This window comes from Theropithecus gelada, chromosome 14, assembly GCF_003255815.1.
Source record: "Theropithecus gelada isolate Dixy chromosome 14, Tgel_1.0, whole genome shotgun sequence".
NCBI lineage: Eukaryota > Metazoa > Chordata > Mammalia > Primates > Cercopithecidae > Theropithecus > Theropithecus gelada.
The window spans coordinates 114353247-114369247 of NC_037682.1; the positions used below are offsets into that span (position 1 = coordinate 114353247).

The 16001-nt window shown below is 41.5% G+C and overlaps 1 protein-coding gene across 1 annotated transcript in view; it reads left to right on the forward strand.

The window, feature by feature from the left end:
- JHY (junctional cadherin complex regulator) overlaps positions 1-16001 on the forward strand; it is a 72023-nt gene that overhangs the window by 15254 nt on the left and 40768 nt on the right. Inside the window, exons 3-4 of the mRNA XM_025357080.1 lie at positions 5818-6093; positions 6178-6421. Coding sequence (XP_025212865.1) covers positions 5818-6093; positions 6178-6421 — 520 coding nt within the window. The remainder of the gene's footprint in view (positions 1-5817; positions 6094-6177; positions 6422-16001) is intronic.

Consider the following 16001-nt stretch of genomic DNA (forward strand, 5'->3'; position numbering starts at 1 on the left):
CTAGGACCCTTGTTCTTAGATGCTCTGCTGTACCATTTCTCAGAACCAAAATAATCCATATTGTCATACAGAGAAACAAAGCACCACAATATTACATATGACTGAAGGAGGTCTATAGTCATGACTGTAGAAACTATGTCCTTATCAGCTGATGCTGGTTAAATACCATGACCAGTATGAGTGCATCAGTTTTCTTAGCATAACTGCAGAGATGGAAACCAGGAAATCTATTTCCTTAAACTGAAGACTACCTAATTTTTAAAAACAGTGGGCATTACTCAGTTATTTATTTTTTCATGAGTCTATCATAGGATCATAGAACAATGGAGTTGGAATGGACTTTGCAATATCATCTAGCAACTGAATGTGGAAATAAGAGGCTAACATACTTTTGTGATAAGTCACATCCTCCTGTTTTTTTTTTTTTTTTTTTTGAGACGGAGTCTCGCTGTGTCACCCAGGCTGGAGTGCAGTGGCCGGATCTCAGCTCATTGCAAGCTCCGCCTCCTGGGTTTTTACGCCATTCTCCTGCCTCAGCCTCCCGAGTAGCTGGGACTACAGGCGCCCACCACCTCGCCCGGCTAGTTTTTTGTATTTTTTAGTAGAGACGGGGTTTCACCGTGTTAGCCAGGATGGTCTCGAACTCCTGACCTCGTGATCCGCCCGTCTCAGCCTCCCAAAGTGCTTGAGCCACCGCGCCCGGCCCATCCTCCTGTTTTAAATACCCATAACGTCCTGTATTTCTTTACGCATCTAATTCATTAGTTGATTACTGTATAACAGTTGGTGCATAAAGCCTGTCCTCCTCATTGAAGAGTAAGATCCAGCAGCCTGCTTCTGTTTTCCTTGCTGCTGTACCTTCTGTGCCTAAGATTCTGCCTGTATGTAGGGAGGTGCTCCGTGCATATCTGTTGACTGGCTGATCCATTCGCTGATTCACATAAGGCAGACACCGCAACCCACTTTCTTCACTGTCACCTATGGGAATAGCAGCAGGATATAATGCAACATGATGTGCAGCAGCCTGATCCAGAGCAGACTGCCAGGCTCTGTGACCTTGGGAGAGGTACATAAGCCCTCTAAGCCTCAGTTTCCTCGTCTGTTAAATGGGGGTAATAATAGTACTTCCCTCAACATTGTTCCAAGGAAATAAACCTGAAGACTCACGATAAACATTCCCTAGATCATCAAACAGTAACATGTGCTCTCTTTCCACATCTCAGTCCTGCGTGAGTAGCAAAACAGTGATCCCCAGTGTTGTCACCTGTGAAAGGTGGCCGGCCCTGCTCTAAACAGTACAAAGTAGAGGATTACCTGTTCTAAGCTTTCCAAAAAGGACTTCATAGCCTCTGTAGATAATCCCTTCCAGAAACTCCTCACTTTGGCTGTCCAGATGTATTTACATCTTGCTAAAATCTTTGCTTTCTAATTAACTCTCTGGTTAATTCTGTTAAGCCCGAGGTGCTTCAGGAGTTTGCAACGTCCCTCGAGATCTGACCTTTGCTTACCCTTGAGCTGTGCTCCTCGACCTGCCCTCCTCTCACCCTCCATTTTGTCCACACAGAATTTGTTCCATGAAAGCACCACATTGTCTCTGCCTCCACTCCTTTTTACATGCTGTACCCTCAGCCTAGCATAGACTTCCTGCCCTTCTTAGCCTTAGCTCTGAGCTACGCTGGCACTTCCTCCAGAAGGCTTTCCCTGACCTCCCAAGATAGGACTGGATGTCTCTCTATGTCCTGATGGCCCGGTGCTCCTCATCAGAGCACACATCACTCCAAAGTGTCAATTGCTGTTTCCTGGTCTGTATCCCCCACTAGGCTGTGCGCCCACCACTTCACCATCTACCACTATTCCTGTAGCTTCATAAGGGCTCAATAAATAAGTACCTGCTGAATCAATGAATGAGCAAATGAATTAAGAAAGTTAAATTCAGTTTTTTTCTTTCAGCACAGCATAAATATGGGAAAATAGCACCTTTCTTTACAAAAAAATCTGTATTTACTTGAAGATAATAATTGAGCTTTCTCCCCCACCTAAACAACCACAGTTGAAACTTATGTTTAATTCAGTACAATTCATATCCCTGCCCTATGATGCTTAAGGGTCAAGTGAAAGGCAGGGACAGGAAACACCGTGAGTTCCTAGGACAGTACATCACTTGGGAGAAACCTCCCCATCAAAGCCCCAGAGGCAGGTGACCCTGCAGGGCAGGGAGGGGTTGGGCGTCCCATCTTCTAACAAATGTGGACCATTCCCATTTTGCTGAAGGAGAAGAACATGTCTCCTCTCTTGTTGGAAAAGGAGGAGCCACTTATTTCAAGAAGTTCCTCATCACAATATGTGAACTAAAAAATTCAAAGTGACAATTCAGCAAGGCGTGACAGTTTTGGCTTTTTGCTCCAGTTTTTGCTTTACATCAAATCAAAGAAACCCAGGTCCACATTAAGAAAAGTAAATTAACATTAGGGGGGACCATTAGTTTGTTTACCCAGCATACAATTATGTCCTCTGTAAACGGGAATATCAAATAGCATAAAAAGCCTAGGTGATTTACATTTTCTTTTTGATTAGAGGGTTGCATCTACTGTATTCAAGGAAGGAAAATCTCTCCCATTTAGCTTTTTGAAGATCAAAGAGGCCATTAAATATGCCATGTTACCAGCTTTTTTTTGTTTTTGTTTTTTTTTGTTAAGACTGGGGGTGCTGTACAAATTGAGATTGTCGTGGGGAAAAGGGAGACTTTATTTTGGGTCACATGAACTGATTATAGGCTAGTTCGTTTTTCTCAGGCAGGACCGTCTGCTTAACCTTTTCTTCAGATAGGCCCCTCCTGCAGTGTCCAGTGCATTCTGACTATTGACTGAGCTACGTGTGCATAGCTGACAGCCAAGAGGCTATGAACCTTTCAGTGAGCCATGATCTGGTCTGATTTGAAGCCTCGGGGATCTTTCTGTAGTACATTAGGTACACTCTACAAAGACAAAATGAAGTGAAAAGCAAAATCACTGAAAAGAAGAATGAACCTATATAGGTATTCAGTCAAGATAAAACCTTGCTTAAGGTTTTATCTTGACTGAATACCTATATAGCTTCATCCAAAGCAAATGTTGTCTAGGCAACAATTCACAGTTCTTTCTAAACAGCCAGATGTCTATACAGTCATGCATTGCCTGATGACAGGGGTATGGTCTGAGAAATTTGTGGTTAGGTGGTTTCAACATTGTGGGAATATCATAGAGTGTACTTATACAAACCTAGATAGTACAGCCTACTACACACAATTTGTACAATGTGTTACTGTACTAAACACTGTATGGAATTGTAATACAGTGGTAAGTATTTGTGCATCTAAACATAGAAAAGGTACAGTAAATATACAGCATAAAAGTTTTTAAATGGTACACCTATATAGGCACTCACCATGAATGGAGGTTGTAGGACTGTACGTTTCTCTAGGTGAGGCAGTGCGTGAGCAGGGAGCAAATTTCAAGGCCTAAGACATTACTGTAAGCTACTGTGGACTTCAGAAATACTGAACACTTCAACTCCTCTACATTTATTTTTAAAAATATTTCTTCATTAATAAATTGACCTTAGCTACTGTAACTTTTTTACTTTAGGCACTTTTAATTTTTTTTGACTTTTTCACTCTTTTGTAATAACACAGCTTAAAACACAAATACATTGTACAGCTGTATAAAACTTCTTTATATCCTTATCTGTAAGCTTTTTTCTATTTTTTTTTTTTTTACTTTTTAAACTTTTTTGTTAAAAACTGAGACACCAACACACACATTAGTCTAGGCCCACACAGGGTTAGGATCATCAATATCACTGTCTTGCCTGTCCATACCCTGTCTCACTGGAAAGTCTTCAGGGGCAGTAACACACATGGAGCTGTCATCTCCTAGGATAACAAGGCCTTCTTCTGGAATCCCTCCTGAAGGACCTGCCTGAGGCTGTTTCACAGTTAACTTTTTAAAAAATAAGTAGGAGTGCACTCTAAAATAATGATAAAAAATATAGTGTAGTGACTGGGCACAGTGACTCATGCCTGTAATCCCAAAACTTTGGGAGTCTGAGGCGGGTGGATCACAGGAGGCTAGGAGGTCAAGACCAGCCTGGCCAACATGGCAAAACCCTGTCTCTACTAAAAATTTAAAAAATACAAAAATTAGCCAGGCATGTTAACACATACTTGTAATCCCAGGTACTCTAGAGGCAGAGGCACGAGAATCACTTGAACCCGGGAGGCAGAAGTTGCAGCCAGACAAGATCACACGACTGCACTCCAGCCTGAGCGATAGAGCAAGACTTGTCTCAAAAAAATATATATATATTTTATATATATGTGTGTGTGTGTGTGTATATATATATAGTGTAGTGTATTAGCCTGTTCTTGCATTGCTACATAGAAATACCTGAGTGAGACTGGGTAATTTATTTTAAAAACGAAGTTTAACTGACTTACAGTTCCACAGGCTCTACAGGAAGTATGATTCTGGCATCCGCTTGGCTTCTAAGGAAACCTCAGGAAACTTACAATCATGGCAAAGACAAAGGGGGAGCAGGCCTCTTATAGCAGAGCAGGACCAAGAGAGAGGGTGGGAAACTGCTATACACTCTTAACCAACCAGATCTCACCATAACTCACTCACTACTCAGTACCAAGGGTGGATGGGGCTAAGCCATTCATGAGAACTCTGTCCCCATGATCTAATCACCTCCCACCAGGCCCTACCTCCAACATTGGGGATTACAGTTTGACATGAGATTTGGGTGGAGACACAGATCCAAACCATATCATATAGTAAATACAAAAGCCAGTAACATAGTTGTTGATTATCATTATCAAGGATTATGTGCTGTATATAATTGTATGTGCTACACTTTTATAGGACTGGCAGTGCAGTAGGTTTGTTTATATCAGCAGCACCACAAACATAATAAGCAACACATTGTACTATGATATTCCAAGGACTACAGCATCGCTAGATGACAGGAATTTTTCAGCTCTATTACAGTATCGTAGGACCTTAGTCGTATATGTGGCTTGTCCTTGACCAGAACATTGTTAGTCAGTGTATGAAATGTATTACCAGCCAAAGTGTGAAACACAGTTTTATCTTCACCAGCTAAAATACTGAGTCATTATTCTTGTACATAAGTAATTGCATTCATTGAACCACAGTGATTATTGGTTTAACATTATAGACATTTGTTTTTCAGTTGTTTTCTGACACTTAAAAATTAATTATCCCCCATTTTTATTCCATATTTCAATGAACTTGGACAATTAAGGCCTTGCGCCCTTATGTGTAGTGTGTGGGTCTAATTGGGGCCTGGGATCTTTCTTTATGTTTATTAATTAATTTATTTATTTTAAGAGACAGGGTCTCACGCTGTCTCCCAGGCTGGAGTGCAGTGTCATGATTATAGCTCATTGTAGCCTCTAACTCCTTAGCTCAAGCAGTCCTCCCTCCTCAGCCTCCTGAGTAGCTGGGACTACAGGTATGACACCATACCCAGTTAATTTTTTTTAACAGTTTGTTGCAAAGATGGAGTCTCACTGTGTTGCCCAGGCTGGCTTTGAACTCCTTGCTTCAAACGATCCTCCTGCCTCAGCTTCCCAAAGTGTTGGGATTACAGGTATGAGCCACTGCACCCTGTTGTGATTTGTGTTTAACATACAGATAATAAAAGGAAAACTATAGGAGAAAGACGGAGGTTGATTTCAAATAAAATGATCAACTGACTATAAGGAGTGAATTTATTTTAATTAAGGACTTGACATTTCTCTTCTGCCTTGGGCAGGCAACAACCAATAGAAGACAAATATTCAGACCTCCGCTATGACCCAAACTGGAAGAGTAAGAAGGAGGAAGGTCAGCTGCTGTCTGTGGAAGCGTTGCCGGAGTCCCCGGACAGCTCTTTAGAAAATCTGCCTTTGGCTCCCCTCTACCCTTCCCAGGAGACGTCAGTGGAACTCGTGGGGGGAAAAGGTGAGCAGAAAGAGAGTCCACAGAGTGCAGCTTCTTTACTTGGTAGTGAATTTTTAAGCCCAAACTATGAGCATGGTGGCCGTCGCGAGCAGAAAGAGAGTCCACAGAGTGCAGCTTCTTTACTTGGTAGTGAATTTTTAAGCCCAAACTATGAGCATGGTGGCCGTCGCAGCAAGCCGTTTTCAGAGCTGAGCGACAGTGACCTGGAGGAGAAGTCGAGCAGCCTTTCTCAGTACGGGAAGAGCTCAAGTTCACATAACGAGGTTTTCCTGCCGGGATCACGTGGCCCTCGGCGAAGGAAGTCCAAACAACATTTTGTGGAAAAAAACAAGCTCACTTTGGGATTACCCACCCCTAAAATGGACTCTTATCTTCAACTTCACAATAAAAAAAGAGGAGAATCTTATCCAGAACAGGTACGTAGAGGCTACTTTAAGTGTCTTCTGAAACATTAAACTAGAAGTTGCGTTTGTTTGCAATGTCTAGATACCACTTCCTTTAGGATGAGGATAGCAGCCACCTAGCTGGGTAAAACAAATGCTTCCACAGCATACCCTGTATGTTTATGTTTATGTTTATTCCACAAATTCTTATGACCAAAACAAAAGCCACCAATGGTTTACAGTGTAATTGCTACAAGTCAATTATTGCTATAAGTCAATTATTATATCCAAAATTGCTATAATTGCTATAAGTAATTATAAGTCCATTACTATGTCAGTTATTATATCCAAAATTCTCCATTCAAAGAAATCTAGAACTTTTTAAAACTGCGTTTTCCAAATGATAAAATATAGAACTTAAGCATTTGATTCCCTGTGTGGATTACCTTTGTTACCACCGCAGCAGAGGTTTTCAACCCTGTTAAATGCCCCAGCACATTCTGGTTAACGTGGAACATGCCCCAGCTCACATACAGAAGCGATTCTCAACTCAGATTCTGTATACATATTGGGTGGTCGGGGAGAGGGTAGGATACAACATAAGGTGGGGTTTTTTTTTTTTTTCCAATCTTCAGATGTTTCTATAAACCCCATTGAAAATCACATCATTTGTTATTGTCCTGTGTAAATGATATGATATAATTAAACATTAGCCTCTTTATTTATAAAATTGGGACAGTAATAAATGCCTTCTCTTCCTCATCAGATCATTTTGAGAGTAAATTCTCTCCCACATGATGGATTCAAAACCTTTTGGAGCCAGTAAACTTAGTTCTGTTTCACAGGGGCACATAAAGATCTTATCCGTCCACTTCCTATGGGTATGTCCAGGGATACAGGACAAGAATGGGGTTAGAATAGTAGAGCCCACCACTCTTACTGGAAAAAGAGATTGATATTTATCACCTGCTAACGTGAGGTCATTTTCAAATACAAAGGAGAGGTTATTATGTTAAATGTGGTTGCCCTTAGACCTATTCCAAATCCCAATTGATGTTTTTTTTTAACATACGCTAACCTGTTCTAACCTCTAAGCATTTTCTAACGGAACAAAATAGATGAGGTGGATGAACATTTGTGGTTTTTATTCAGAGACTCCCTTTTTTGTCTTAAAGAATTATTCCTGGTGGCGCGTTGGCTCATGCCTGTAATCCCAGTACTTTGGGAGGTCGAGGTGGGAGGATCACTTGAGGCCAGGAGTTCAAGACCAGCCTGGCCAACATGGTAAAACCCATTTATACCAAAAGTACAAAAATTAGCCGGGTGTGGTGGTGCATACCTGTAATCCCAGCTACTCAGGAGGCTGAGGCACAAGAATCACTTGAATCCGGGAGGCGGAGGTTGCAGTGAGCCGAGATGGCACCACTGCATTCCAGCCTGGGTCATAGAATGAGACTCTGTCTCAAAATAAATAAATAAATAAAAATAAAGAATGACATCTGGTGAGATTTGGGCTTAAAAATACTTTAATCAAAAAATAAAAATAAAATTCAAAAAAAGAATTATGTCACATCTTTGCCATTGTACTAATAAATGAAATAGGTGTAGTATATCTAGCTGAAATAGTTTAAAAACTAGGTGAATTCAAGCAGTTTTTAGTATTTTTACCCAATTTTAGATGTTAATATACTCTTGTTCCATAAAACTTACATGAAATTTTGAATTTTGCTTGATTGCTCATTTAAAAATGTAAATAAATTCAACAGTCCAATATCCTTGAAAAAAAATTTCTATTAAGACAGGGTCTGTCTGGCCTTTCACCCAAGCTGCAGTGCAATGGCATGATCGTAGCTCACTATAACCTCAACCTCCTGGGCTCAAGCAATCCTCCTGCCTCAGCCTCGGCGAGTAGCTGGGAACACAGGCATGCACCACCACATCTAGCTAAATTTGTTTTTAAATGTCTTTGTAGAGATGGGAGTCTCATCATGTTGCCCAGGCTGACCTCATACTCCTGGGCTCAAATGATCCTCCCACCTTGGCTCCCAAAGTGTTGGGATTACAGGCATGAGCCACCATGCCTGGCCTGAAAAATGTTTATAGCCAGTAATTTATCCCAAACTAGGACAATATTTTTCATTACTAAAAAGTGTTTTCAAAAGAAGCTGATCCGGAAGGAGAACATTTGGGGTTTTTCTTCATTAGAAACTCTCTTTTTCTTCTGAGGTCAAAAGAAATAGTTCTATTTCCAATAATAAAAGGGAGAAATATTTATTGTGAACTCTCTAATTGTTGATTTATTAATCGCTAGTTTTGTTATAAGTTAATTTGCTAAACAATATTAGGGCGTATTAATTGTCAGTGATTCCGCAGCTTAATTTTCTTTTCTTTGTGCCATGGAGGAAAGTTTCTTTAAGTTCTTATATTACTCTCTGAAGGGGCCATTGACTTTTCCCAACACTTTCTCCAAGTTCAAATATCTAAAGACTAATTGTATTTAAAATTGTCCCTTTACCATTTTCCAACATATATGTACTTCTTGCTCCTACTATTACTATTATATATATATATATTTTTGAGATGAAGTCTCGCTCTGTCGCCCAGGCTGGAGTGCAGTGGCGCGATCTCGGCTCACTGCAAGCTCCGCCTCCCAGGTTCATGCCATTCTCCTGCCTCAGCCTCCCGAGTAGCTGGGACTACAGGCGCCCGCCACTATGCCTGGCTAATTTTTTGTATTTTTGGTAGAGATGGGGTTTCACTGTTTTAGCCAGGATGGTCTCAATCTCCTGACCTTGTGATCCGCCCGCCTCGGCCTCCCAGTGTGCTGGGATTACAGGTGTGAGCCACTGTGCCTGGCTGCTCCTATTATTTTTTTAAGAGATTACTCCTATTATTTTTTTGAGATGGGGTCTTGCTATATTGCTGGAGTGTATTGCTATGCAAGATTCGATCATCACACACTGCAGCCTTGAACTCCTGGGCTCAAGTGATCCTCCTGCCTCAGACACCTGAGTGGCTGGGACTATAGGTGTGTATCACTGACCTGGCTTCCTATTATTTTAAAAAGAATAGAAATGAATTTGACCTAACAGTGACATAATGATATGTGTGATTTAGTGAATTCTAGTCAGTAGCATAAAATGATGTGGTTTTTTTTTTTTTTTTTTGAACCATTATTCATATGTAGACGTGTGTGTGTCTCTCCTCCCGATACAGATTGTATGTTCCCTATGGGCAGGAGCTAGGGTTTGTGCTCATTTTTAATCTTCATAGTCACTAGCCTAATACACTGAAAAGGCTGAGTAAACATAAGGGAAATTAAAAATGTATCTCTTCCATCACCTCCAAACTGTCTACTCTTTATATTAACTTGAAGTTTATATGGGGGGAATGGCATTTCTAGAGCAGTAGTTTGCAAATCTGGCTGGATATCAGAATCACCTGAGAATTTTTTAAAGTGATTTGTTTTGGCCAGGTGCTGTGGCTCATGCCTGTAATCCCGGCACTTTGGTAGGCCGAGTCGGACAGATGACCTGAAGTCAGGAGTTCGAGACCAGCCTGACCAACATGGAGAAATCCCATCTCTACTAAAAATACAAAATGAGCCCGGCTTGGTGGAGCATGCCTGTAATCCCAGCTACTCAGGAGGCTGAGGCAGGAGAATCACTTGAACCCGGGGAGGCGGAGGTTGCAGTGAGCCGAGATCACGCCATTGCACTCTAGCCTGGGCAACAAGAGGACCTCCATCTCAAAAATAAAAGTGATTTTTTTGCCTCACTCAGACCAATTTAAATCTCTGAGAACCTGAGCATCAGTTTTTCTTTTTTGTTTTTCATAAAGCTCCTTGAGTATTTCTAATGTGAAGCCAGGTTTGAGAAGCATTGTTCCAGACTAGAGCAGTGGTTCTCAGCCTTGGTTTCACACTGGAATCACCTGGAGAATTTAAAAAATATTGATTCCCTGGATGAACCACTGAAATTGCAATTCAGCTCATCTGGGCTGCACTCTAAATATGGGGAAAGCCGCCACACTCCCCAGGTGATTCCAATATTTAGCCAAGATTGAGAATCACCGATCTAGAGCAGTGGTTCCCAAACGTTAGAGTGCACCAGAATCATCTGGAGGGCTTATTAAAAAGCTTGCTGGACCTCATCTCCCCAGATTTCTGATTCTGCAGGTGTAGGGTGGGACCCAGGGATCTGAATTTTCTGCATGGCCCCAGGTGATACTGCTGCTGCTATCAGGCCTACACTTTGAGAACCACTGATCTTTTGCTTCTCACAATTTAAAATGCTAATGAACCACTTTAGACTCTTGTTAAAATACAGATTGTGATCCAATAGGTCTGGGGTGAGATGCAGGGTGTGCATTTCTAACAAGTTCCCAGGAGATGCAAGGCTGCTGGTCCATGGACCACAGTTTGATGAGCAAGGGGCTAGAACAGAGAACACAAAGGTTTTATCAAAATCTAAAAGTCAAAGTTGTGCAAGTCATTATCTACAGAGCATTGATGTTTCCCATGGCTAAGAGGATTATTCAGTTGATTTGTGGGTAGGAGGCGGGAAGCTTGGGTACCAAGTGTGGAGGCTCTTGGTTTGTTTTGTTTTGTTTTTTGTTTGAGACAGGGTCTCACGCTGTTGCCCAGGCTGAAGTGCAGTGGCACGATCTCAGCTCACTGCAGCCTCCGCCTCCCAGGTCCAAGCGATTCTCCTGCCTCAGCCTCCAGAGCAGCTGGGATTACAGGCACCTGCCATCACACCTGGCTAATTTTTGTGTTTTTTGGTAGAGATTTCAGGAAATCCTAGAAATCAGTAAGAAAAAGACCAAGTTCCAAGGAAAAATACACAAAAAGTATAAATGAACAATCTGTCAATAAGCAAGGATAATAAAGAAAGCTCTGGAAATTAAGAGCAATGAGAGGAACAATCTGTGAATTGTTCATTTATACTTTTTGTGTATTTTTCTTAGTTAATGAAAGTTAACAAAGAAAAGTTAATATATATGGCTATTACACATATAAGAGGTTACCCAGTCTCAGCCTATTAGAGAAATGCAAATTAATACTATAATGGGATTCCATTTTTCAACTGTAATTAAACTATCAAAATTCTGTAAGTTTAATGACCCTGTGGGCAAAGTACAGTCAAGCTGGTGAAAGAATAAATTAGTATAACCAGTATGGAGGACAATTTGTTATGTCTACTTAAAACACAAATATACTCCTTGAGAAAGTAAAACATAATGACTAAGAGTATGGACTCTGGAGCCAGGTTGGTTGGCACTGCCACCTGCTAGCTGTCTGACCCTCTGCAAGTTACTAAACCTCTCTGTGCCTCAGTTTCCTCACCTTTAAAGTGAGGACAATAGTAGGACTTTCCTCATAGGCTTATTAAGAAGATTAAATAAATGAGTTAGGCTGCACACAGTGGCTCATGCCTGTAAACCCAGCACTTTGGGAGGCCAAAGCGGGCAGATCATTTGAGGTCAGGAGTTTGTGACCAGCCTGGCCAACATCGTGAAACCCGTCTACACTAAAAATACAAAAATTAGCCGAGCATGGTGATGTGTGCTTGTAATCCCAGCTACTTGGGAGGCCGAGGCAGGAGAATCGCTTGAACCCAGGAGGCAGAGGTTGCAGTGAGCCGAGATTGCGCCACTGCACTCCAGACTGGGTGACACAGCAAGACTCCGTCTCAAATAAATAAATAAATAAATAAAATAAAACAAATAAATAAATGTATAGAGAGTGCTAAGATCAGTGACTGGCCCATAGCAAATATATAGGTATACATGTAAGTATAAAAGTGTTCGAAATTATTATTTTTATTTGACCCAACACATTTTGCTCCAGGAATTTATCCTAGATATTTGTGTGCAATTTTGAAATCACATCTGTACAAAATTGTTCATTTCAGCCTTATTTGTAATAGCAAAAGATTGGAAAACACCCCAATATCTGTCATTTTGGGAGTAAATAAGTTATGGTACATCCATACAGTAGAGTACACAGCAGCTGTTAAAAAAAAAAATAAGGACACTGTCCATGAACTATAAGGGATAACTTACCAGGATTTCTTATTAAGAAATAAATTCAAGGTGCAGTATGTGAAAAGTGGAGAGGGGCCAGACGTGGTGGTTCATGCCTGTAATCACAGCACTTTGGGAGGCCGAGGTAGGAGGATCACTTGAGGTCAGCAGTTTGAGACCAGCCTGGCCAACATGGTGCAACACTGTCTCTACTAAAACATACAACAATTAGCCGGGTGTCATGGTGGGTGTCTGTAATCCCAGCTACTCAGGAGGCCCATGAGAATTGCCTGAGCTCGGGAGGCAGGGTTGCCCGTGAGCCGAGATGGCAGTACTGCACTGCAGCCTGGGTGACAGAGTAAGACTCTTGTCTCCAAAAAAAAAAAAAAAAAACAGTGGAGAGAAATAAAAATATATATTACATTTGCATGCATGGCATGCATAAGAAACTGTGGAAGGCCGGCCGGGCGCGGTGGCTCAAGCCTGTAATCCCAGCACTTTGGGAGGCCGAGACGGGTGGATCACGAGGTCAGGAGATCGAGACCATCCTGGCTAACACGGTGAAACCCCGTCTCTACTAAAAAATACAAAAAACTAGCCAGGCGAGGTGGCGGGCGCCTGTAGTCCCAGCTACTCGGGAGGCTGAGGCAGGAGAATGGCGTGAACCCGGGAGGCGGAGCTTGCAGTGAGCTGAGATCCGGCCACTGCACTCCAGCCTGGGCGACAGAGCGAGACTCCATCTCAAAAAAAAAAAAAAAAAGAAACTGTGGAAGGCTACAAAAGTAGTTAATTGTAAGGAGTGGAGGGGAAATGGGCGGGAGCACAACTTTTTACTGTGTACCTTTTCAAATCTATTAATTTTAAACCATGCTTATATATTACCTTTTAAAAATTAAAATGGAAAATAGCAACAAAAATAGGAGGAGACATTTATAATATAAATTTTGTAGTAACCCATATAATTTCACACCCCCAATTGCTCACCCCCCTAAATTGCATTTTATGCTTGTAATTAATGCTTAGGGTAGAACTACTGATTTTTACAGTCAATTGTTCTGCAATCTTTTGCCATTTTGCATAGATCTTCTGACTGTACATTAAAATACATTGGAAAAATCAACTTTGAATACACGACAAAATCTTAATCACGTGATGTGTGAAGCGAGGAACCGATATAAAAACCAACACACACTAGAGGGCACCTAAGTATCACGGTCAGGCAGGAACTTCGCTGGTGAATAATCAGTTCTTTCTTTTATTCATGATTTGTTCACTAGCCTAAAGTACTTGTCCGAAACTCATTCCACTTTGAGACCATTTGTAATCCACCGTTAAAGAAAACTGTGTTTTGAAAAATGAACTACCTTTCTATCTTGATTCTAATGTTACTTTAAAGACTGATGAAGATGAAATTTAGTATGGGTTTAGAAAAGAGTTAGAAATGCTTTATACATGTTATTCAACTCTTTCCTTGTAATTTCTTGGAAAGAAATTACACATCGTTTACAAATGTGATATGGTTATTGAATGGCCTATAGTCAAGATAATATAAAGTCACAAACAATTCACAGTCCTACCTTCGATTAACACATCTTTGTGGCTGTTGCTGAGACAGCAGGTCAGTCAGCCAACAGATATTTATTGAACACCAAATATGTATTAAATATTAGGTACTCTTCTCAATGCTGGGATATTAACAGAAAACAAGACAGGCAGAGCTCCTATCTTGAAGGAGTTTACATTCCAGTCATACGGCAAAGATAAGAACCATGTAACAAAATAATTTCAGATACTGATAATACCTCAAAAGAGATTGAATAAACTGTATTTAAGAAAGTAATGTGGCTCACGCCTGTAATCCCAGCACTTTGGGAGGCCGAGGCAGGCAGATCACCTGAGGTCAGGAGTTCGAGACCAGCCTGACCAACATGGAGAAACCCCATCTCTACTAAAAATACAAAATTAGCCAGGCGTGGTGGTGCATGGCTGTAATCCCAGTTACTCAGGAGGCTGAGGCAGGAGATTCGCTTGAACCCGGGAGGCAGAGGTTGCGGTGAGCCGAGATTTCACCATTGCACTCCAGCCTGGGCAAGAAGAGCAAAACTCCATCTCAAAAACAAAAACAACAACAAAAAAACTAATGAAAGGGAATAAAGTCCTTTATTTAATAAAGTGATGACTTTAATAAGTAAACTGGGGATCAGGTGTGGTGGCTCATGCCTGTAATCCCAGCACTTTGGGAGGCTGGGGTGGGCAGATCACCTGAGGTCAGGAGTTGGAGACCAGCCTGGCCAACATGGTGAAACCCCGTCTATACTAAAAATACAAAACTTACCTGGGCCTTGTGGTATGCACCTGTAATCCCACCTACTCAGGAGGCTGAGGCGGGAGAATCGCTTGAACCTGGGAGGTGGAGGTTGCAGTGAGCCGAGATCTCACAACTGCACTCCAGCCTGGGTGACAGAGTGAGACTCCATATTAAAAAAAAAAGAAAAAAAGAAACTGGGATGTCTAGCCAGGTGCTTGGGGAAGGTCTCTCTGAGGACATATCATTCAAGTGGAGGTGCGAATGGATGAGAAGGAGAAAAGTATGCAAGATCTAGAGGAAGAGCTTTGGTTGGCCCCATCCCTGGTAGCAGCGTTTTTACTAGGGAACAACGAAATATTGTGGGAGAAAAACTAAAACCAAAACAAAATACTGATTTAAGAGTCAATCTCGGATTCAATCCTGGCTCTTCAGCATAGCCCATATTAGCTCAACCTCATCGCCACCAAAAAATGCAAAAGTTAGCTGGCCATAATGGGGTATGCCTATATTCCCAGCTACTCCAGAGGCTGAGACAGAAGGATCGCTTGAGCCAGGAAGGCAAGGCTGCAGTGAGTGGATCTCACCACTGCACTCCATCGTGGATAACAGAGTAAGACCCTGTCTCAAAAAAAGGAGAAAAGAATTAAAATTAAGAATAAATAAAAATAAACCTCACCTCACCTTCCTCATCTATATATGGAGGAAGCAAACAAGGAATATATGATATACTTTGGAGGGCTATTTGAAGAATTTATACAAAGCTACCGACTCGGGGCAGACACTCAGTGAAGGGAAGCTATCGTTACCACTAGGCACTCCTTACACCACAGGAGAAGATTTCACCCAGGGAAGAGGCCCTTCTAACCAGCTTTCTCTTTTTTTAAGGCTACGTTGCCTCAAAATGAAAGAGATATAACTTCAGACAGAGTAAGAACAAAGTGTAGGCAAAACACTAATGTCCACATGCCCTAGGAGGCCATTCGATGGTCAGACTCTCAGAAGACTGCCTACCTAGGGTGCCTATCCAGGCACACCCCACACTCACCATGCTCTCTCTTGAGGGTCCCCAGTCAATCAAACACTGTCAGGGATTACAGAACCCTACAATCTTGTATGCAACTAGTTGACAGTATTTAACAGTTGCATGTGGTCTCAGATACTGTTTCAAATATTTACACTTTACAATAAGGAATTTATTAATAACCCTGGGTCATATATTTGGTACTTTAGTTTTGAAGGACAATTTCATAGGGCAATTCTTTCAACACTGCTTAATGT